General features: G+C 39.1%; 1 protein-coding gene across 4 annotated transcripts in view; it reads left to right on the top strand.

Moving 5' to 3' along the window:
• The window catches only part of TNIP3 (TNFAIP3 interacting protein 3), a 243,048-nt gene extending 227,707 nt beyond the window's left edge, over window positions 1-15,341 (top strand). For 3 of the 4 annotated variants that reach the window (XM_073603402.1, XM_073603394.1, XM_073603389.1), the window contains 2 exons: window positions 5,482-5,601; window positions 13,166-15,334. In XM_073603402.1, the coding sequence (XP_073459503.1) occupies window positions 5,482-5,601; window positions 13,166-13,300 (255 nt within the window). In that variant the 3' untranslated portion in view covers window positions 13,301-15,334. Of the gene's footprint in view, window positions 1-5,481; window positions 5,602-13,165 lie in introns of all 4 variants that reach the window. The other variant, XM_073603408.1, reaches the window with a different exon arrangement.
• The last annotated feature ends 432 nt before the right edge of the window (window positions 15,342-15,773 follow it).

Genomic DNA, 15,773 nt, shown 5'->3' with positions numbered 1-15,773 from the left:
CCAACTCATATTCATATACTAGGGCCAATTTTGGACAGGAGCCAATTAACCTACCAGCATATCTATGGAGTGTGGGAGGAAACCGGAGTACCCGGAGGAAACCCATGCCGGCAAAGGGAGAACATGCAAACTCCAGGCAGGTAGTGTCGTGGTTGGGATTCGAACCAGCGACCCTTTTTACTGCTAGACAAGAGTGCTACCCACTACACCACTGTGCCGCCCCCAACACTGTGCGTGCGCCCGACACGTCGGGCACACGCACGTGCGATTGCGCATATTACTGTTAATAGAATAGTGCACAGGTGAACAAATATTCGCATATATGCCAATGCGCATGTGTCAAAGAATGCGCGCACTCGCAGGAGCATGTCCACAGTCCCCATTAATGCCAGACGGCCTATTTAAAGGGTTCTTTTAACTCCTGCTCAGTGCTAACTGGTCTTCATCTGTTTCCTTGTGCCTTGTTTCAATCCTGCTTGATAACCATTGCTGACCTGGCTTACCACTGACCTGACCTTGGATTCTGTTTATGCTCTTGATTATCGGTTCCTGACTTTGGCTTACTCCTGACCTTGCTCCTGTCTGATGCCCTGGTACCCTGCTGCCTGCTCGCTGCTGACTCCGGCTATCCTGCTGACCATGTTTCTGTCTCATGTTTGGCTTCACGTTACCTCCGAGTGCCTGTGCTGACTGCCCCTCATCCAAGCTCCAGTGGACACAGTGTACCCCTGTCTCCAAACTTTGGGAAGCATCGGAAAGCCACATATCCTGAACCTGCAAGTCTGATGGAGTGCCCCTTTAACTGCAGCTGATCTACCCAGCATCACTGCAGTTCCTGACCTGATGTTCTGCCTGAATCACCGAGTCTACAACTCCTGCCACAAGCTCTGCAATCAACACCTACATGTACTAGTGTTCCTCCTGTCCCTTGGCACCATCTGTTCCACTCTCAGTGGGGGCCCAGACTGGAGATACAAGCGACCTCAATATTTCAGTCTCCTACCAGATATGTGACACATTGTTATTGGGTTGCATCACTAAGATTGAGCTTTGGCAGATTCCACTGCTCATCATTCTGAGTGAGACATGTGCCCATCTAGGTATGTTCATAGTAGTGAGTTCTAGTCAATCTGTAGTTTTGGCAAAAAATGACAAGACAGATATATGTTCATTTTCACATATTTTAATAAATGGTTTCTTCAAAAAGACCCGATATGGTTAAGCAGTGTATACACTATACCACTGCCAATAAATCCCACAAACTATATTCTCCACATACAGTATGTATAATTGAGTATACTGAGTACATTACATCAATCCTTAAACATCCACTAAACACAAAATTATGATATTCAATTTCTAAATTAGAAAACCACAAATTTTATGAAGGAATAATAGTGTCAGATGAGCAGTCAGAGTTTTGCTCTTGGTCATAAAAGTGATATTCCTAAGCACAACCCAGCATTATGGGATTGTGTGCATTCTATGGCATATTTACACTATATTTAAAGTTTTCCATTTTCAATACAAATAGCGTAAACCACCAAAGTTGTAGAGTTCTGCCATAAATTAGGTATTTTGTGAATTGAACAAAAAAAACTGGGAACAGATTTCTGCTTATTTTTTGTTTCCTAAAAAAAAAAAAAGTTTCCATGGTGCATTTGATAACAATCCTTGGTATTTTTTGATTGGTAGACTGAAATGCTTAAGACAGTCAACTGCAAAAACTATAAAACGTTCTCTATAAAATGTTCATGGAAACAGCTGTGCTAACCTGTCAGATGTTGCACTATTAGTACTGACCTCAAAAAGAATTGACCTTTAGTTAACTGAAAGCTTACATTATGAATGTAATCAGGCACATTCAATCTACAGTGTGGTTGTTCTGCAGGTTACCATAGAAAAAATGGTGCTCTTGATCATTGATTTGTAAGGCAGGAGGGCTGATAAGGTTCTTGTGGTATTTTCTCCTTCAGTCAGTCAGCTACAACATCCAGTGCAATTACTCTGTTTTCAGCAAGTTAGCATATTCAGGAGCCTCTGAATTGGGAAGATTTCTGCACTGTATATTCTCCTCGGCTAAAAGCCCCAAAGACCTCAATGTAGCTTAACACCACATTCTCCTAGGGCCTGAGTCCAGGACAAGGAAGTATGCTAAATATTTACCAACTCCCTAGCACTCATCACCAGGCTACCAAATCCTGGTTATTGGCTTTTTAAAACAGCTTGCTGGAACTTGCTAAATCCTTCTACAATCTACCCATAAGTAGGTATATTTGCTGGTGTCAATTTGGAACTATAATAGATAAAATATATATATAAAAAAAAAAATCATATAAAGTTATAGATAAAGTTTCACAATTTACTAATTCATCTTTCTAGTCTGACCCCTCTATATTAAAGTTTCAAATTTTCGCCTTCAGGACATCTTCTGAGCCTTGCCTTTTCTCTGGAATTCTCTCCCATGTAGCATTTGATACTTGTATGTCCTATTCAATTTTGGCAAAAAAAACATCTTTCAAAAAAAAAAATAAAAATGTGTTTCACTTAGCTTAAAATGGCAGTAAATAGGTTTTAAAGTGTATTTTACTTTTGTACTTTAATTTGAGAAAGAACAACTATATGTTTCTTATGTGCAATTCACACAGCATACCTAAAAAAAAAACATTTAAAAAAAATATTTTTTACCTTGTAGATGGTTTTTAGGAGAAGGTGTCATGGCTGACTGCAAGCGTTTGTGAGCATATTCAGTTTGAGCTGTCCCAATAGAACGGCTTAGAACTGGCTCAGTTTCCTCAATAAAATACAATGCAAGAAGCCCGGGTTCTAAACATTGAACCCTTTGTTAGGACAATGTTCAAATCTAGTCTACAAGCGAAAATGAAGATTTGAAAAGCACGGTACAGACGGGGATAATTATGGCGAATACATCTCCATAGACCCCCCCCTTTATCCTTCCACCATAAACAATTAAAACTAAATAGGAGTTTTTAGTGCCGAGTGTCATGAAAAGTGCATCTAAAATGGTGAGTGCTAATATTTCTTTAACCGCTTAAGGACCACCCACCACAGTTGTACTGTGGCAAGTTGCCTCCCCTGCGCAAATCTCCCTCATTGTACGTCGGCTCATGCAGTTGCAGGCAGGCGCGCGCAGCCACCAGCGCGCTCTCGCTGCTCTGATCCCAATGGCCACTGTAATAATGTCACTGGTCCCCAAAAAGTGTAATTTGGGGTCAGATTTGTCCACCACAATGTCGCAGTTCTGCTACAAATCGCAGATCACTGCCATAACCAGTAAAAACAATTAAAAAAAAAAAAGGCCCTAAATCTATCCAATAGTTTGTAGATGTGTTTACTTTTGCGCAAACCAATCAACACACACCTATTGCAATTTTTTTTTCTAGCAAAAATATGTAGAAGAATATATATTGGCCTAAACGATGAATACTTTTTCTTTATATATATATATATATATATATATATATATATATATATATATATATATATATATATATATTTTTTTTTTTGGATATGTATTATAGCAAAAAGTAAGTTTTTTTTTCAAAATTGTCGCACTTTGTTTATAGCACAAAAAATAAAAACCACACAGGTGATCAAATACCACCAAAAGATAGCTCTTTTGTGGGAAAAAAAGGACATCAATTTTGTTTGGGTACAGCGTCGCACGACTGCGCAATTGTAATTTAAAGCGATGCCGTGTCATATCGCAAAAAATGGCCTGGTCATTAAGGGGGCAAATCCTTCCAGTCCATAAGTGGTTAAAGTTATGCTATGTGAATGAGAACATGAAATAAATATATACTAAATGTTATCCCAATTTACCTACAAAAGTGGAAATACACTTTAATGTCAATATATTCGTTTCAAGCTCAGAAGAGCACTTATTCCCTATTTTCATAATTTAAAAGTACACTCCAGTCAAAATTAGAATTCAAACTTAAGATGAATAGAGGAACTTTAGCTCTCCTACTTATAAGTTCAGTGTTTTTTCCAGACAATGCTGTACTGCACCAGTCCAGTCATTTTGCCTGTAATGTTGTGATACTGAAAAACACCTCCAAGTAATGATGGCTAACCCTTCTTATTGCCTAGTCGTCACACATAGACAGTGCAAAATTCTTGTAGTCATCCATCTGCTTCAAACCTGCCTTGGAAAGAATATATAACATTGACTTAAAGAAGTACACTCCTACTGCCATCGTACTCACCTACAAAGGAGCTGTGTGTTTTATTCCAGAGGGGATTACACAGGATTCAGAAAGAGGCAAGCGGGTGAGCTTTATAACTGTAGCACAGAGGCTATATTTTTCCACAACAAATTTTCATTTGGAAAAAATTAGAGCATACGATAGGTATAAATAGTAATCATACAATTAAGTGCAAACAACAGGGTAGCAGAATAGATATATTTAGGTTGACTATGCATAAACCAGCAAGGGTGAATGTGATCTCGACTCAGTCAAAAAAAAATCTAGGTCTGTAACAAAGAAGTATATGAGAACCAGATAAAGGGGTCACCCAAATCCTTGATAGAAGAGCCAAGGTCTGTGTAGACCTTTGGGCCACAAGGCCTATAACCCAACATGTGGTTGTGCTGGGAGAGCCAGAACCACGTATAAGCCTATCAATACTGCCTGCAGGGGCATGGGTATTGGCATGTGGTTCTCAGGGTGAGGATAAGTCGTTTAACATAGATTAGAAGTCAAGACATGCCTATGTGTATAGATGGTCGCATTGGAATTTGGGAGAGGGTAGGTTATGATCAGGCATAAGTTTGTGGTAGATACACAGTTAACGGTTCTGGTTTAGTAGAAGAAAGGTGGGGGGAGGGAGAGAGGGAGAAAGGGAAAGGGAAAAAAAAACAGGGGGTAAGAAGGGAGGATGGGGAGGGTCTCTTACTCCCCTTCCACAGGTTGCAGTTAATTAAATGTGGTCCATTCAGGGGTGTGGGTAATCAATGGGGGGGACGGGCAGTATAAGGTGAAGGTCTGAAGGCCGGGGACGTAATATTAGCTAGCCAGGTAGGAATTTGTCAGGGGGGGGTTAGTCAGTCAGGTGAATTCTGGAGTCGACTTGAAGTGGGTCCAACAAGTCCATTTGGTTGAGAATTTATTTTGTGGGCATGTCTTGAGCTATAAACATCTATTCCTCCATCTTAGCTATTTAATGAAGTCTGAAGTAAGCCATTCCTCGATTGGGGGGGGGGGGGGGGTGAGAGGAATCCCAATTTGTTCTGTTTTTCAACGTTAACCATGGCTAATGACTTATAATAAGTTATATGTGGTAAGGAGAATGGTGTAGGAGGAATTGGGCTGGGGGTGGTCCAAGTCATAGGCAGTCATGAGTCTATATTATACATTACTGTGTCATATATTCATATCACAGTTGTTTTTTTTTTTGTTTTTTTTATATTAGTCTTTGTTTTATACTACTATATGTTCATGAGTTGTTTCCTTTCAGGGCCTTGTAAAAGCCACTCAAAAAACCAAGGATGACAAAGCACAGACAAGAATAAATATTCCAGCAAGACACTTGGACTATGGAGATATGAGAGCAGATATTGCAGCTCTTTTGCAGCAGGTGAATTAATTTTCAAACAGAAATAAATTAATTCAGTTTTAACTTGTGTGCCCTAAGAAATGAATCTATAGCATTCCTACAGCTTGGAAAATAATTTATTTGCTCTCTCTGTGCCATTGATTTGAATTTAAAAAATTATAAATTCTAAAACAGTGCTTTTTGTATGAGAATTCTTAGAAAAATAATATTTAGCTTTCAGAAAGGAAAATTACCTAACCAATGTCATAAAATGCCCCTTTGTGCTAAACGGCCCTCACCACCATAATTTTTAAGGAATAATAAAGTCCAGTTTTAGTAGTCACCAACAGATTTCCAGGAAGTATTTTTATTCGATCTAGTTCATATATTCCACATTACCCATGCTGTTTATATTACTGATGCCTCAGCAACATTAACTTTTATTGCCGATCACAACTAAGGTTAGCAATGTAAAACTTGTAGGGTGCCACCAAACCCTGGATATTCACATCTATTAACTATTTATTAAAATGTATATTAGCACAAGCAATGTGTATACTTCTAGTAAACCTCGCTGATTTCATATCAGAAACCTGTACTCTTCCCTTTCTTTATGCAACTTCTGCTTTGTAAAATCTGCTTTACTGCCTAATGTCTTGGAAAGTGGTTCAGGTACATGGGTAATATAAAGCACAGTGTTGACTGAGCAGGGCCTGAGCAGTTCTATCTGCTGCTTTTATTGTATCTTGTATTTATGAGCAGTACCTCTACAGTGTATGCTTTAACTTGGATGTTATGCCCAACACTAACAAAACCAACAGTGGTATCATCCGGGGGGCTGGGGACCTAGGAAAAATACCCAAACAACCAGCCCTTTCATGGCTTGGGCAGATTTCTGCTAGCTAAGTAAAGTACACCATGTGCAAATTGTGCCATGGGACCCCACCAGAGTGGACATGGTGAAAGGTGGGTATTTCTAAAGTACATGGACATAACTCCCAGCAGAAGTTTAGGCATAAGCTATAAGTGGTTCTATGCATTTGGTCACCAGACTTCTCAGGGCTGCAAAATAGTTCACACCAGAAAACATAATTCTGTTAAATCATGTGTAGCAATAACTCTCGGTGGAGCTGCTGGTTTAAAGCAGGCCTGTCCTCTTGTCTCTTTACCCCTCTTAAATTGTTCAATCCCCCTGACACAACTGTAGTGCAGGTTGTAATGATATGAGTATTGACTTTAACCCACAATATACACTTATATTTACCTCTACCTGGGTGTCTGTAGCTCCACCTGCAGGAGAAATAACAACACTGCACACAAACTTCAGTAATAACCAAAAATAACTTCTTCCTTTGAGTAAATAGTATATTTATATAAAAGGTTATTACAATAACTACACTATCACACCAACGTAGTGCCACAGTATAGTAAACAGTTATAACAGTCTGAGTAACATACACAAATATACTTAAGTATATTTATATATCTATATTTATACAGGGGAGCTCCCCCTGCTCTAAACTGTAAAGTCACTATCCTCTGTAACTAAGTGCGGGGCCCTGCAGTAAAAGAGATAGTCTTGATGTCTTCAGTCTTCGCTAGCTTATGAAATTGTAATTGTAATCCACAAAAGGGGTTCCTCTTGGGTGTTGCGCAGTGTAAGGTAATACACTAAAGCAGTTATAATCCAGAAGACTGATTAAGTGTTCTATTACGAAGGAGATAAACATCTAATATCAATTCTTGAATACTGAAATCTATGCAGATGTAATGTGCTCCAACTTAACTTGTTCCGTGGGACTATCAGTCCCAGCGACACTCTATAACAGTTCTAGGTGTGTGTAGTATTTAAACAAACTTCTGGGTGTCAACCCTCTCACCACACGGGATCCGGGCGGATGGATGCCTCTGCTTCAACAGTTCTCAGTCCGTACAGAACCACCGCCACGCCGTCACACTGCTCCGTTCAGTAACGACCAGGAGTCTTCAGTTACCTCCACCCCGGGTCTCCGGAACAATCACTTCTGCTGCTTCAGCACACTGTGATATGATGGCAGGATCCCTGCTGCCTCTCTGCTCCCCCACAAGGTAGGCCGCAACCCTGTGGGACACACACACCCACAGAGTCCTGCTGGCAGGCCACGCGTCCCAGGAACAAGAGACCTAAGATGGCCGCTCCCAGCCCTTTTATATCCTCCCACAATGCAGTTCAGTTCTTCTCTTGTCCAGGAGCATTGTGGGTAGGTCACAGTTAAAGTTCAGAAGTAAACAATCAATTACTTCCATGTCACTTCTCTTAATCATGAAACATAAAAGTATTGTACCTTTTCAATTGTCCACAAGATGGCACTATAACAACTTATGTCCTGTATAACACACATATGGCTAAAAACAAAAGTTGTCAGCTCTACACATGTGATTGCAGGTCTAAACAAGATAGCTATATAATGCTCATCAGGTGTTGCTCACTGAGGGTCTTTTTCTGGTTGATGTCTGGATAGTGAGGCAACTCCACTCAGGGCAATCAGCAATTGTGGACCAATATAAATGAAAAAAAAAAAATTATATATATAATATATATATATATATATATATATATATATATATATATATATATATATATATATATATATATATATATATATATATATATATATATATATATAATATATTATTATTATTATATCATTATTATTATTATTATATTATTATTATTATATTATTATTATTATATATATATATAGAGAGAGAGAGAGAGCAGCTAGCACGCTATGAGATATTTAATATAGCACCAATATTCATAAATCAGCTGTGTTGCACTACTTCAGTGCCTATAAACTCACACTGTAGCACCAAGTACAATAAACACAATAATAATATGTCTAAAAAGTCTGCACTTGTGCAGTAATATGTGAAATTACACTGCAAACACCAAGTCCAAAGAGAGATACTATGAATCTTGCGCCAAATTGGTCTCCTTCATCAAACAGACACAGAGTAAGTCTTAACAGAGGAATATGACTCTCGTGTTATAGAGAAGTTATATAATGCTCAATGTAATTGTGGCCATTAGTCCAACAATCTTCCAACTTCCATCCACTAGTTTGGCACTCCTGGGGGAATATCAATTTAAACCTCCATCTCAAGTTGTTGCTTGATGCTTGCATGCATGTCAGGAAAAAAAAGGAGACCAAGCGCTCCAGATATTATTTATTATTATACAGGTTTTATATAGCGCCAACAGTTTGTGCAGCGCTTTACAACATGATATGCTATTTTATTAAAACAAATAATATTCACTTACAAATATGCAAAATAGAACAGCGCTGTGGGTAAACCAATCCAATTATTCAGCCCATGGCCTGAAATCTTTATATGTATGACTAGCTTTTATTTACCTAGCTAGACAAGGAATCTTTTGCTGGGAAACTATTTTGATGACTTGCTTACTGGGCACCTAAACCCCCCTCCTGCCCAGACTAATTTTCAGCTTTTAGTGCTGTCACTCTTTGAATGACAATTGCGCGGTCATACAACACTGTACCCAAATAAAATTTTTATCTTTTTTCCCCACAAATACAGCTTTCTTTTGGTGGTATTTGATCACCTCTGGGTTTTTTATTTTTTGTAAAAAAAATTTTAAAAGACCGAAATCGGCACTGGTAGGTGACACTGATAGGCAGCACTGCTAGGTGGCACTGATGAGGCACTGATTGGCACCACTGGTGGGCAAAGATAGGTGGCACTGTTTGCTGGCACTTATATACTGGTGGGCACTGATTTGTGGCACTGTGGGCACTGATTTGTGGCACTGGCAGGCGGTACTGGTGGGCACATATGAGGCGGCTTCGCCTCTTCCTCTTCGGGACCGATGCCCCTTCAACAGAACCCGGTGATCGGCTTTTTTTTCTCCTCACGCTGTCAGAGTAAGAAAAAAAAAAAAGATTACGGATCTTCTGTTTACATCACGTGATCAGCTGTCATTGGCTGACAGCTGATCACATGGTAAGGGGCAAGGATCGACCCCTTACTCCGATCTGTGATCACATGAGTCTCATTGACTCGATGATCACAGAGTGTGCCGCACACGCCCTGCAGGGGGTGCATGGGGAGCATGCAAAGGGGAGGACGTCTATTGACGGCCTCCCAGCAAAGCAGATCCGCGCTGTAGCCATCATTCGGCTATAGCGCAGATCTGAAGGGGTTAAATGCAATTTTAAGGCTTACCAAAACTCCGTACTTGGAGCAGGAAGAAAACAAGCCATTTTTAATGCAAACATTTTGTGTTATTCACCTGTTGAAAAACATAAGTGAATAAAGTGAAGTGAATTAACAGTGAAACTTTTCTTTGTTATGCCTTCAGTATATGTAATACAGTGGGGCAAAAAAGTATTTAGTCAGCCACCAATTGTGCAAGTTCTCCCACCTAAAAAGATGAGAGAGGCCTGTAATTGTCATTATAGGTATACCTCAACTATGAGAGATGTGGAAACAAATCCAGACAATCATATTGTCTGATTTTTGAAAGAATTTATTTGCAAATTATGGTGGAAAATAAGTATTTGGTCACCTACAAACAAGCAAGATTTCTGGCTCTCACAGACCTGTATCTTCTTCTTTAAGAGGCTCCTCTGTCCTTCACTCATTACCTGTATTAATGGCACCTGTTTGAACTTGTTATCAGTATAAAAGACACCTGTCTGCAACCTCAAACAGTCACACTCCAAACTCCACTATGGTGAAGACCAAAGAGCTGTCGAAGGACACAAGAAAAAAAATTGTAGACCTGCACCAGGCTGGGAAGACTGAATCTGCAATAGGCAAGCAGTTTGGTTTGAAGAAATCAACTCTGGGGCTCCACGCAAGATCTCACCCCGTGGGGTCAAAATGATCACAAGAACGGTGAGCAAAAATCCCAGAACCACACAGAGGGACCTAGTGAAAGACCTGCAGAGAGCTGGGACCAACGTAACAAAGGTTACCATCAGTAACACACTACGCTGCCCGGGACTCAGATCCTGCAGTGCCAGACGTGTCCCCCTGCTTAAGCCAGTACATGTCCAGGCCCATCTGAGGTTTGCTAGAGAGCATTTGGATGATCCAGAAGAGGATTGGGAGAATGTCATGTAGAACTGTTTGGTAGAAACACAACTCGTTGTATTTGGAGGAGAGAGAATGCTGAGTTGCAACCAAAGAACACCATACCTACTGTGAAGCATGGGGGTGGCAACATCATGCTTTGGGGCTGTTTCTCTGCAAAGGGAACAGGACAGCTGATCCGTGTACATGAAAGAATGAATGGGGCCATGTATCGTGAGATTTTGAGTGCAAACCTCCTCCCATCAGCAAGGGCATTGAAGATGAAACGTGGCTGGGTCTTTCAGCATGACAATGATCCCAAACACACCGCCCAGGCAACGAAGGAGTGGCTTCATAAGAAGCATTTCAAGGTCCTGGAGTGGCCTAAGGTGAGAGATCTGGAGTGGCCTAGCCAGTCTCCAGATCTCAACCTCATAGAAAACCTTTGGAGGGAGTTGAAAGCCAAAAGTGTTGCCCAGCGACAGCCCCAAAACATCACTGCTCTAGAGGAGATCTGCATGGAGGAATGGGCTAACATACCAGCAACAGTGTGTGACAACCTTGTGAAGACTTACAGAAAACGTTTGACCTCTGTCATTGCTAACAAAGGATATATAACAAAGTATTGAGATGAACTTTTGATATTGACAAAATACTTATTTTCCACCATAATTTGCAAATAAATTCTTTCAAAAATCAGACAATGTGATTGTCTGGATTTGTTTCCACATTTTGTCTCTCATAGTTGAGGTATACCTATGATGACAATTACAGGCCTCTCTCATCTTTTTAAGTGGGAGAACTTACACAATTGGTGGCTGACTAAATACTTTTTTGCCCCACTGTATATCAGATGAATGTACTAGATGCTGCGCATGAACTACTAAGATAGAAGAGGCAGGGGATGTAGTAAAGGAAACAGTTATAGTATTTTAGGCTCCATGCACACTAGGAGCAGAAAAAACGTCAACGTTTTTAGCTTAAAAAACGTGGCATAAAAGACACAAATAGAAAGCATATTGTACAAAGTTTAGGTGAGTCTATGAGAGTTTAAGAATTTTAGTTAGGCATTTTTTGCACTACACGCCCCTCTGCACTCACAAAATAACCAGAATGCATTTCACACTGCATTGCATTTTTACTAAAAAACGTTGAAACTTGAGGTTCAGAAGAGATAAGAGTAGTTTAGGAGAGACTGACGTTTTTACAGCTCCTAATCTTCTCCAGAAAACGCGATAGAGGGTTTTTTTTCCTGCCTCTGAACGTCCCTGACAGAAAACGCCTGTAGTAGTCATAATGTGCAAAGACTCAAAGACTACAACAGAAGTGCTTCTAGAGGCAGGAGAAAAAAAACGTCAAACGCCTGTAGAATCAATGTTTTTTAAGTCCAGTGTGCATGTAGCTTAATACTTACTGGTTTATTTTCACATAAATCGCACAACTTTAACCTAGGATTCACACATTTTTTGAATTTAAATATGATTGGAAAATGTGTGAATCCCGGATTAATGTTATGTGTGAAAACATTTTAAAAAGACCCATTATTGTACTCATAGGATATAAAATAAAATTATGAGCCAACCTATCTTCCAAACATACAAGCAAATTATAAATTAGCGAGAATCAGGCCAGATCTCAAAATTTTCAGTCTATTATTTTTAGAGAATAGTTATGCTGCACAAAGATAAATACCTTAGACACATATGGGTTGAATTACTAAAGGCAAATAGGCTGTTTATTTTGAAAAGCAAGTTGCACTTTGCAAGGGCATTTTCCACAGAGCTTAGTGAATGCTGTGAAGTTTCACTTTGCAAAGAATACCCAATCATCTTAAAGGAAAATTAAAAAAATATTTTTTACTTGCACATGAATGGATGATAAAAGTCATCTTCACCTCATTCACCAAATTCCGATGAAAACTCTCTTGCAAAGTGCAACTTTCCTTGCAAAGTCAACAGTCTATTTGTTTTTAATGAATCAACCCCATAGCATACTAAATATTGTGCTAGTATTGAAATGCAAAGGTAGGTTAAAGAAGAATGGGGCCATAGGCAAGGCAGAAACTTTGCTCTCCCCCACCCCCATCACTTCAACTGACATTCAAAGAATTGTAAAAGACACAGAAAATCTGCCCCACCTACATTGTCTGTAATGGCATGACCCAATTGCATCAGACACCAAGGGGCTGTTTTACTAAAACTGAAGAGTGCAAAATCTGGTACAGCTCTGCATAGAAACAAATCAACTTCATTTTTTTTTTTTTTGTCAAAGCTTAATTGCACAAGCTGAAGTTAGAAGCTGATTGGCTACAATGCACAGCTGCACCAGATTTTGCACTTTCCAGTTTTAGTAAATCAACCTCAAAACTGTCTAAGAGTGTGTACTACCTTGTGAAGTGACAGCCATTTGCACAGCTTTGACCAGCTGGATCTCCCTAGTGAGAATAAAAGTTGTACCTGGGCCCCGGGACATTTTTAGTTTTGTGAATTTGAGAAGTATACTGATGATATGTTAAAATTTTTTCCAGATCAAGATATATGAAGAAGATTTCAGACAAGAAAGAGCTGAAAAAGAGAAGTTACATCAAGAGAAAGAGGAACTAGAGCAAACTAATCGGCATTTAAATCTTCAAATTCAAACAAATAATAAAGTAAGACTGTGAATTAAATTAAATAAAACCTCCCAGGTCAACGATGCACACTTTCCAATTTTAAAGAATTTTATTTCAGGTTCCTTCCTGCTTCTGTTATATGCAGAAACAATATCAGTTCAGCTGCTGAAATTGAACTGTGCCAAGATGGAATTTCAGTTTAAATTCAGTGATATTTGAAATATTGCCTTTGCCACATCTTTCTTTAAATTTTGTATTACAAGAAAAATGATAAAATAAAAATATATTTTCTTTGACAATGTGTCTTAATTCCAGATTCCAGTAGGTTGTGTTTTTAGGATTCCATAACTGTGATTAATATAAATCTTTTATATAATGGATCTATCATTTATTATATTATTTCTTCGAACAAAGTTATTGTGTACCTCATGCTCTGGCATATTTTTCAAGTACCAAAAGATCCACTAGTTGACATCATATGCCTCTACTCTCTGCCAAGAGCCATAGCCTCTGCTATATATAGGTGACACATAATTCACTACAGTTAGGAAGACTGTAAAATTGTGAGATAAGATATCAATTATAATGTGATGTTTCAAAGTGATAGCACCTAGGGCCAAATGTATTAGAGCCATTGTATTTTACTGGTAAGACCTTGGTCTCACATTCAGCATCAAGAACAATTTAATGGGAGTCATACAAAGGTGTTGTAGTAGGGGATGCTCACTACATATACAGTAGGTGTCAGTGGGAAACAGAGATCCATATTAAACTTTATAGGTAGCATCAGCCTTTGGAAAGAACTTTCAGGCATTCTTAATTATTATACTGTAGCTTTAAGGACTATTGCTCTGGATCCCATAAACTGGTAAATGTTTCATGCTATCAAAAAACAACTTCTCACACGTTGGTATGATGTCCCTCTATGATTAGCAAAGAGATTACCCAGGTGTTTCCCCTTAATGTTTGTAGGCTGTGGCTATATGGGGTCCTTTCTCCATTCTCGCATAAGAGGTTTCTGGAACAAAATCTTTCAATTGCTGCGGAAGGTCACAAGGACTGCAATCCCCAAAACACCTCAGATTGCCTTGCTGAACAAAAAGATAGACAGAATCCCCAAGAGCATGCAGAAACATTTATTTTGCTAGGTGCTAATATCTCAATTGCCCGAGCATGGAAGCAGCCCTCTGTCTTCTTTGCTGCAGCAAAGTGAAAGATTCATGGATAATGGTCTGGGAAAAAGGCTGTAAGGACACTTTATGACACAGTCTAGAAATTTGAAGTTGCCTGGGATCCCTTGGCCAATTATAAACAAACACCTTTGTAACTCATATTTTCACCTTCAGTTTAGTCTTCTCTCTCGGTGTCTGATCTCTCTTTAACTTGACTACTCTATTTTTCCTCCAATGCTCTTTTCTTCCTCCCCCTCTTCTCTTCTGCTTAGTTTTGTTAAACACTTGGCTGCTCCAGCAGACTGTTTATAATAAGAAACAAGTTTTTCCATTAAAATACTTTTTTGTGATTTTGCTGGGGCCCTGCCTCCTGGGTTTACCCCCCCTTTTTTTATCCTTGGAGGCAGGACCACACTGTGCCTCTGAGACACTAATTGGTTACTCGCTACTATTCACTGAAGTGGCCTTGGTGTTGATATCCTCCCCCCCCCCCCCGTTACTCCATTACTTATAGAAACCTTGTCTTTGTAATCCCCTTGTTGCTAGTCTTCTGTCCATACTATCTGATTATTGCTGCCACATCATGTACATGGGATCATTAAGACCCTTGCCGACTTTTCAGACATGGATACCAAACTAGTCAGGATAAGCACGGGCATTGTTGTTTGGTGAGATATATAATTTAGCCTGTTCTTCCAATGTTCCTAGTCTCTTGTCTTACTTGTCAGAGGGATTTATGTAGTACATAGTTCATGATCTCACCAATGGGTGTCAATATATTTTAGCTTGCACCAAAGATAAACAAGGGTAAATTTACCTCAGTTTCATGTTTTGTTTTCTGATTATATTTCTCAACTTTCCAATATATTTAACATTCTTGTTGGATGACTTGTAAGCCATTGCAGTTGTACTCCATTTGTTCGATTTCTCATGCTTGTATACTTTCTTTAGGAAAACTTTAATAAAAAAAGATTGAAAGTAAAAAGCAACTTTTGCTTTGGAATTTTTTTTCTACATCACCTTTTTTCGAAAAGAAAAAATATGTCTGACCTGCAAATTTCTGATTATAGGTTGAACTTATTACTAAAACTTTATTCCGAAATTCAGGCATTTTTTAAGAGGTAAAGCTGCCACCTGTAGCATCACCCATAAATGTCTTCCCTTATTTTTTCAAACAATCTAACCTGATCTTCTGCTTTCAGATGTGTTTTGAGAAAAAAATTTCACCAACTTAGAAAATTGCAGGTGTAGTGCCACCCCCGGAGGAGCCACTTGGTGATTTTGGGTTCTCTGATCTCTGCCTCAACTCCAAGAATGACAGAAAAAGTGAATTTATTGTATCATCACAGAGT

Source organism: Aquarana catesbeiana, linkage group LG01, assembly GCF_042186555.1.
Source record: "Aquarana catesbeiana isolate 2022-GZ linkage group LG01, ASM4218655v1, whole genome shotgun sequence".
Lineage (NCBI taxonomy): Eukaryota > Metazoa > Chordata > Amphibia > Anura > Ranidae > Aquarana > Aquarana catesbeiana.
This window is presented reverse-complemented; position numbering and strand designations above follow the sequence as displayed.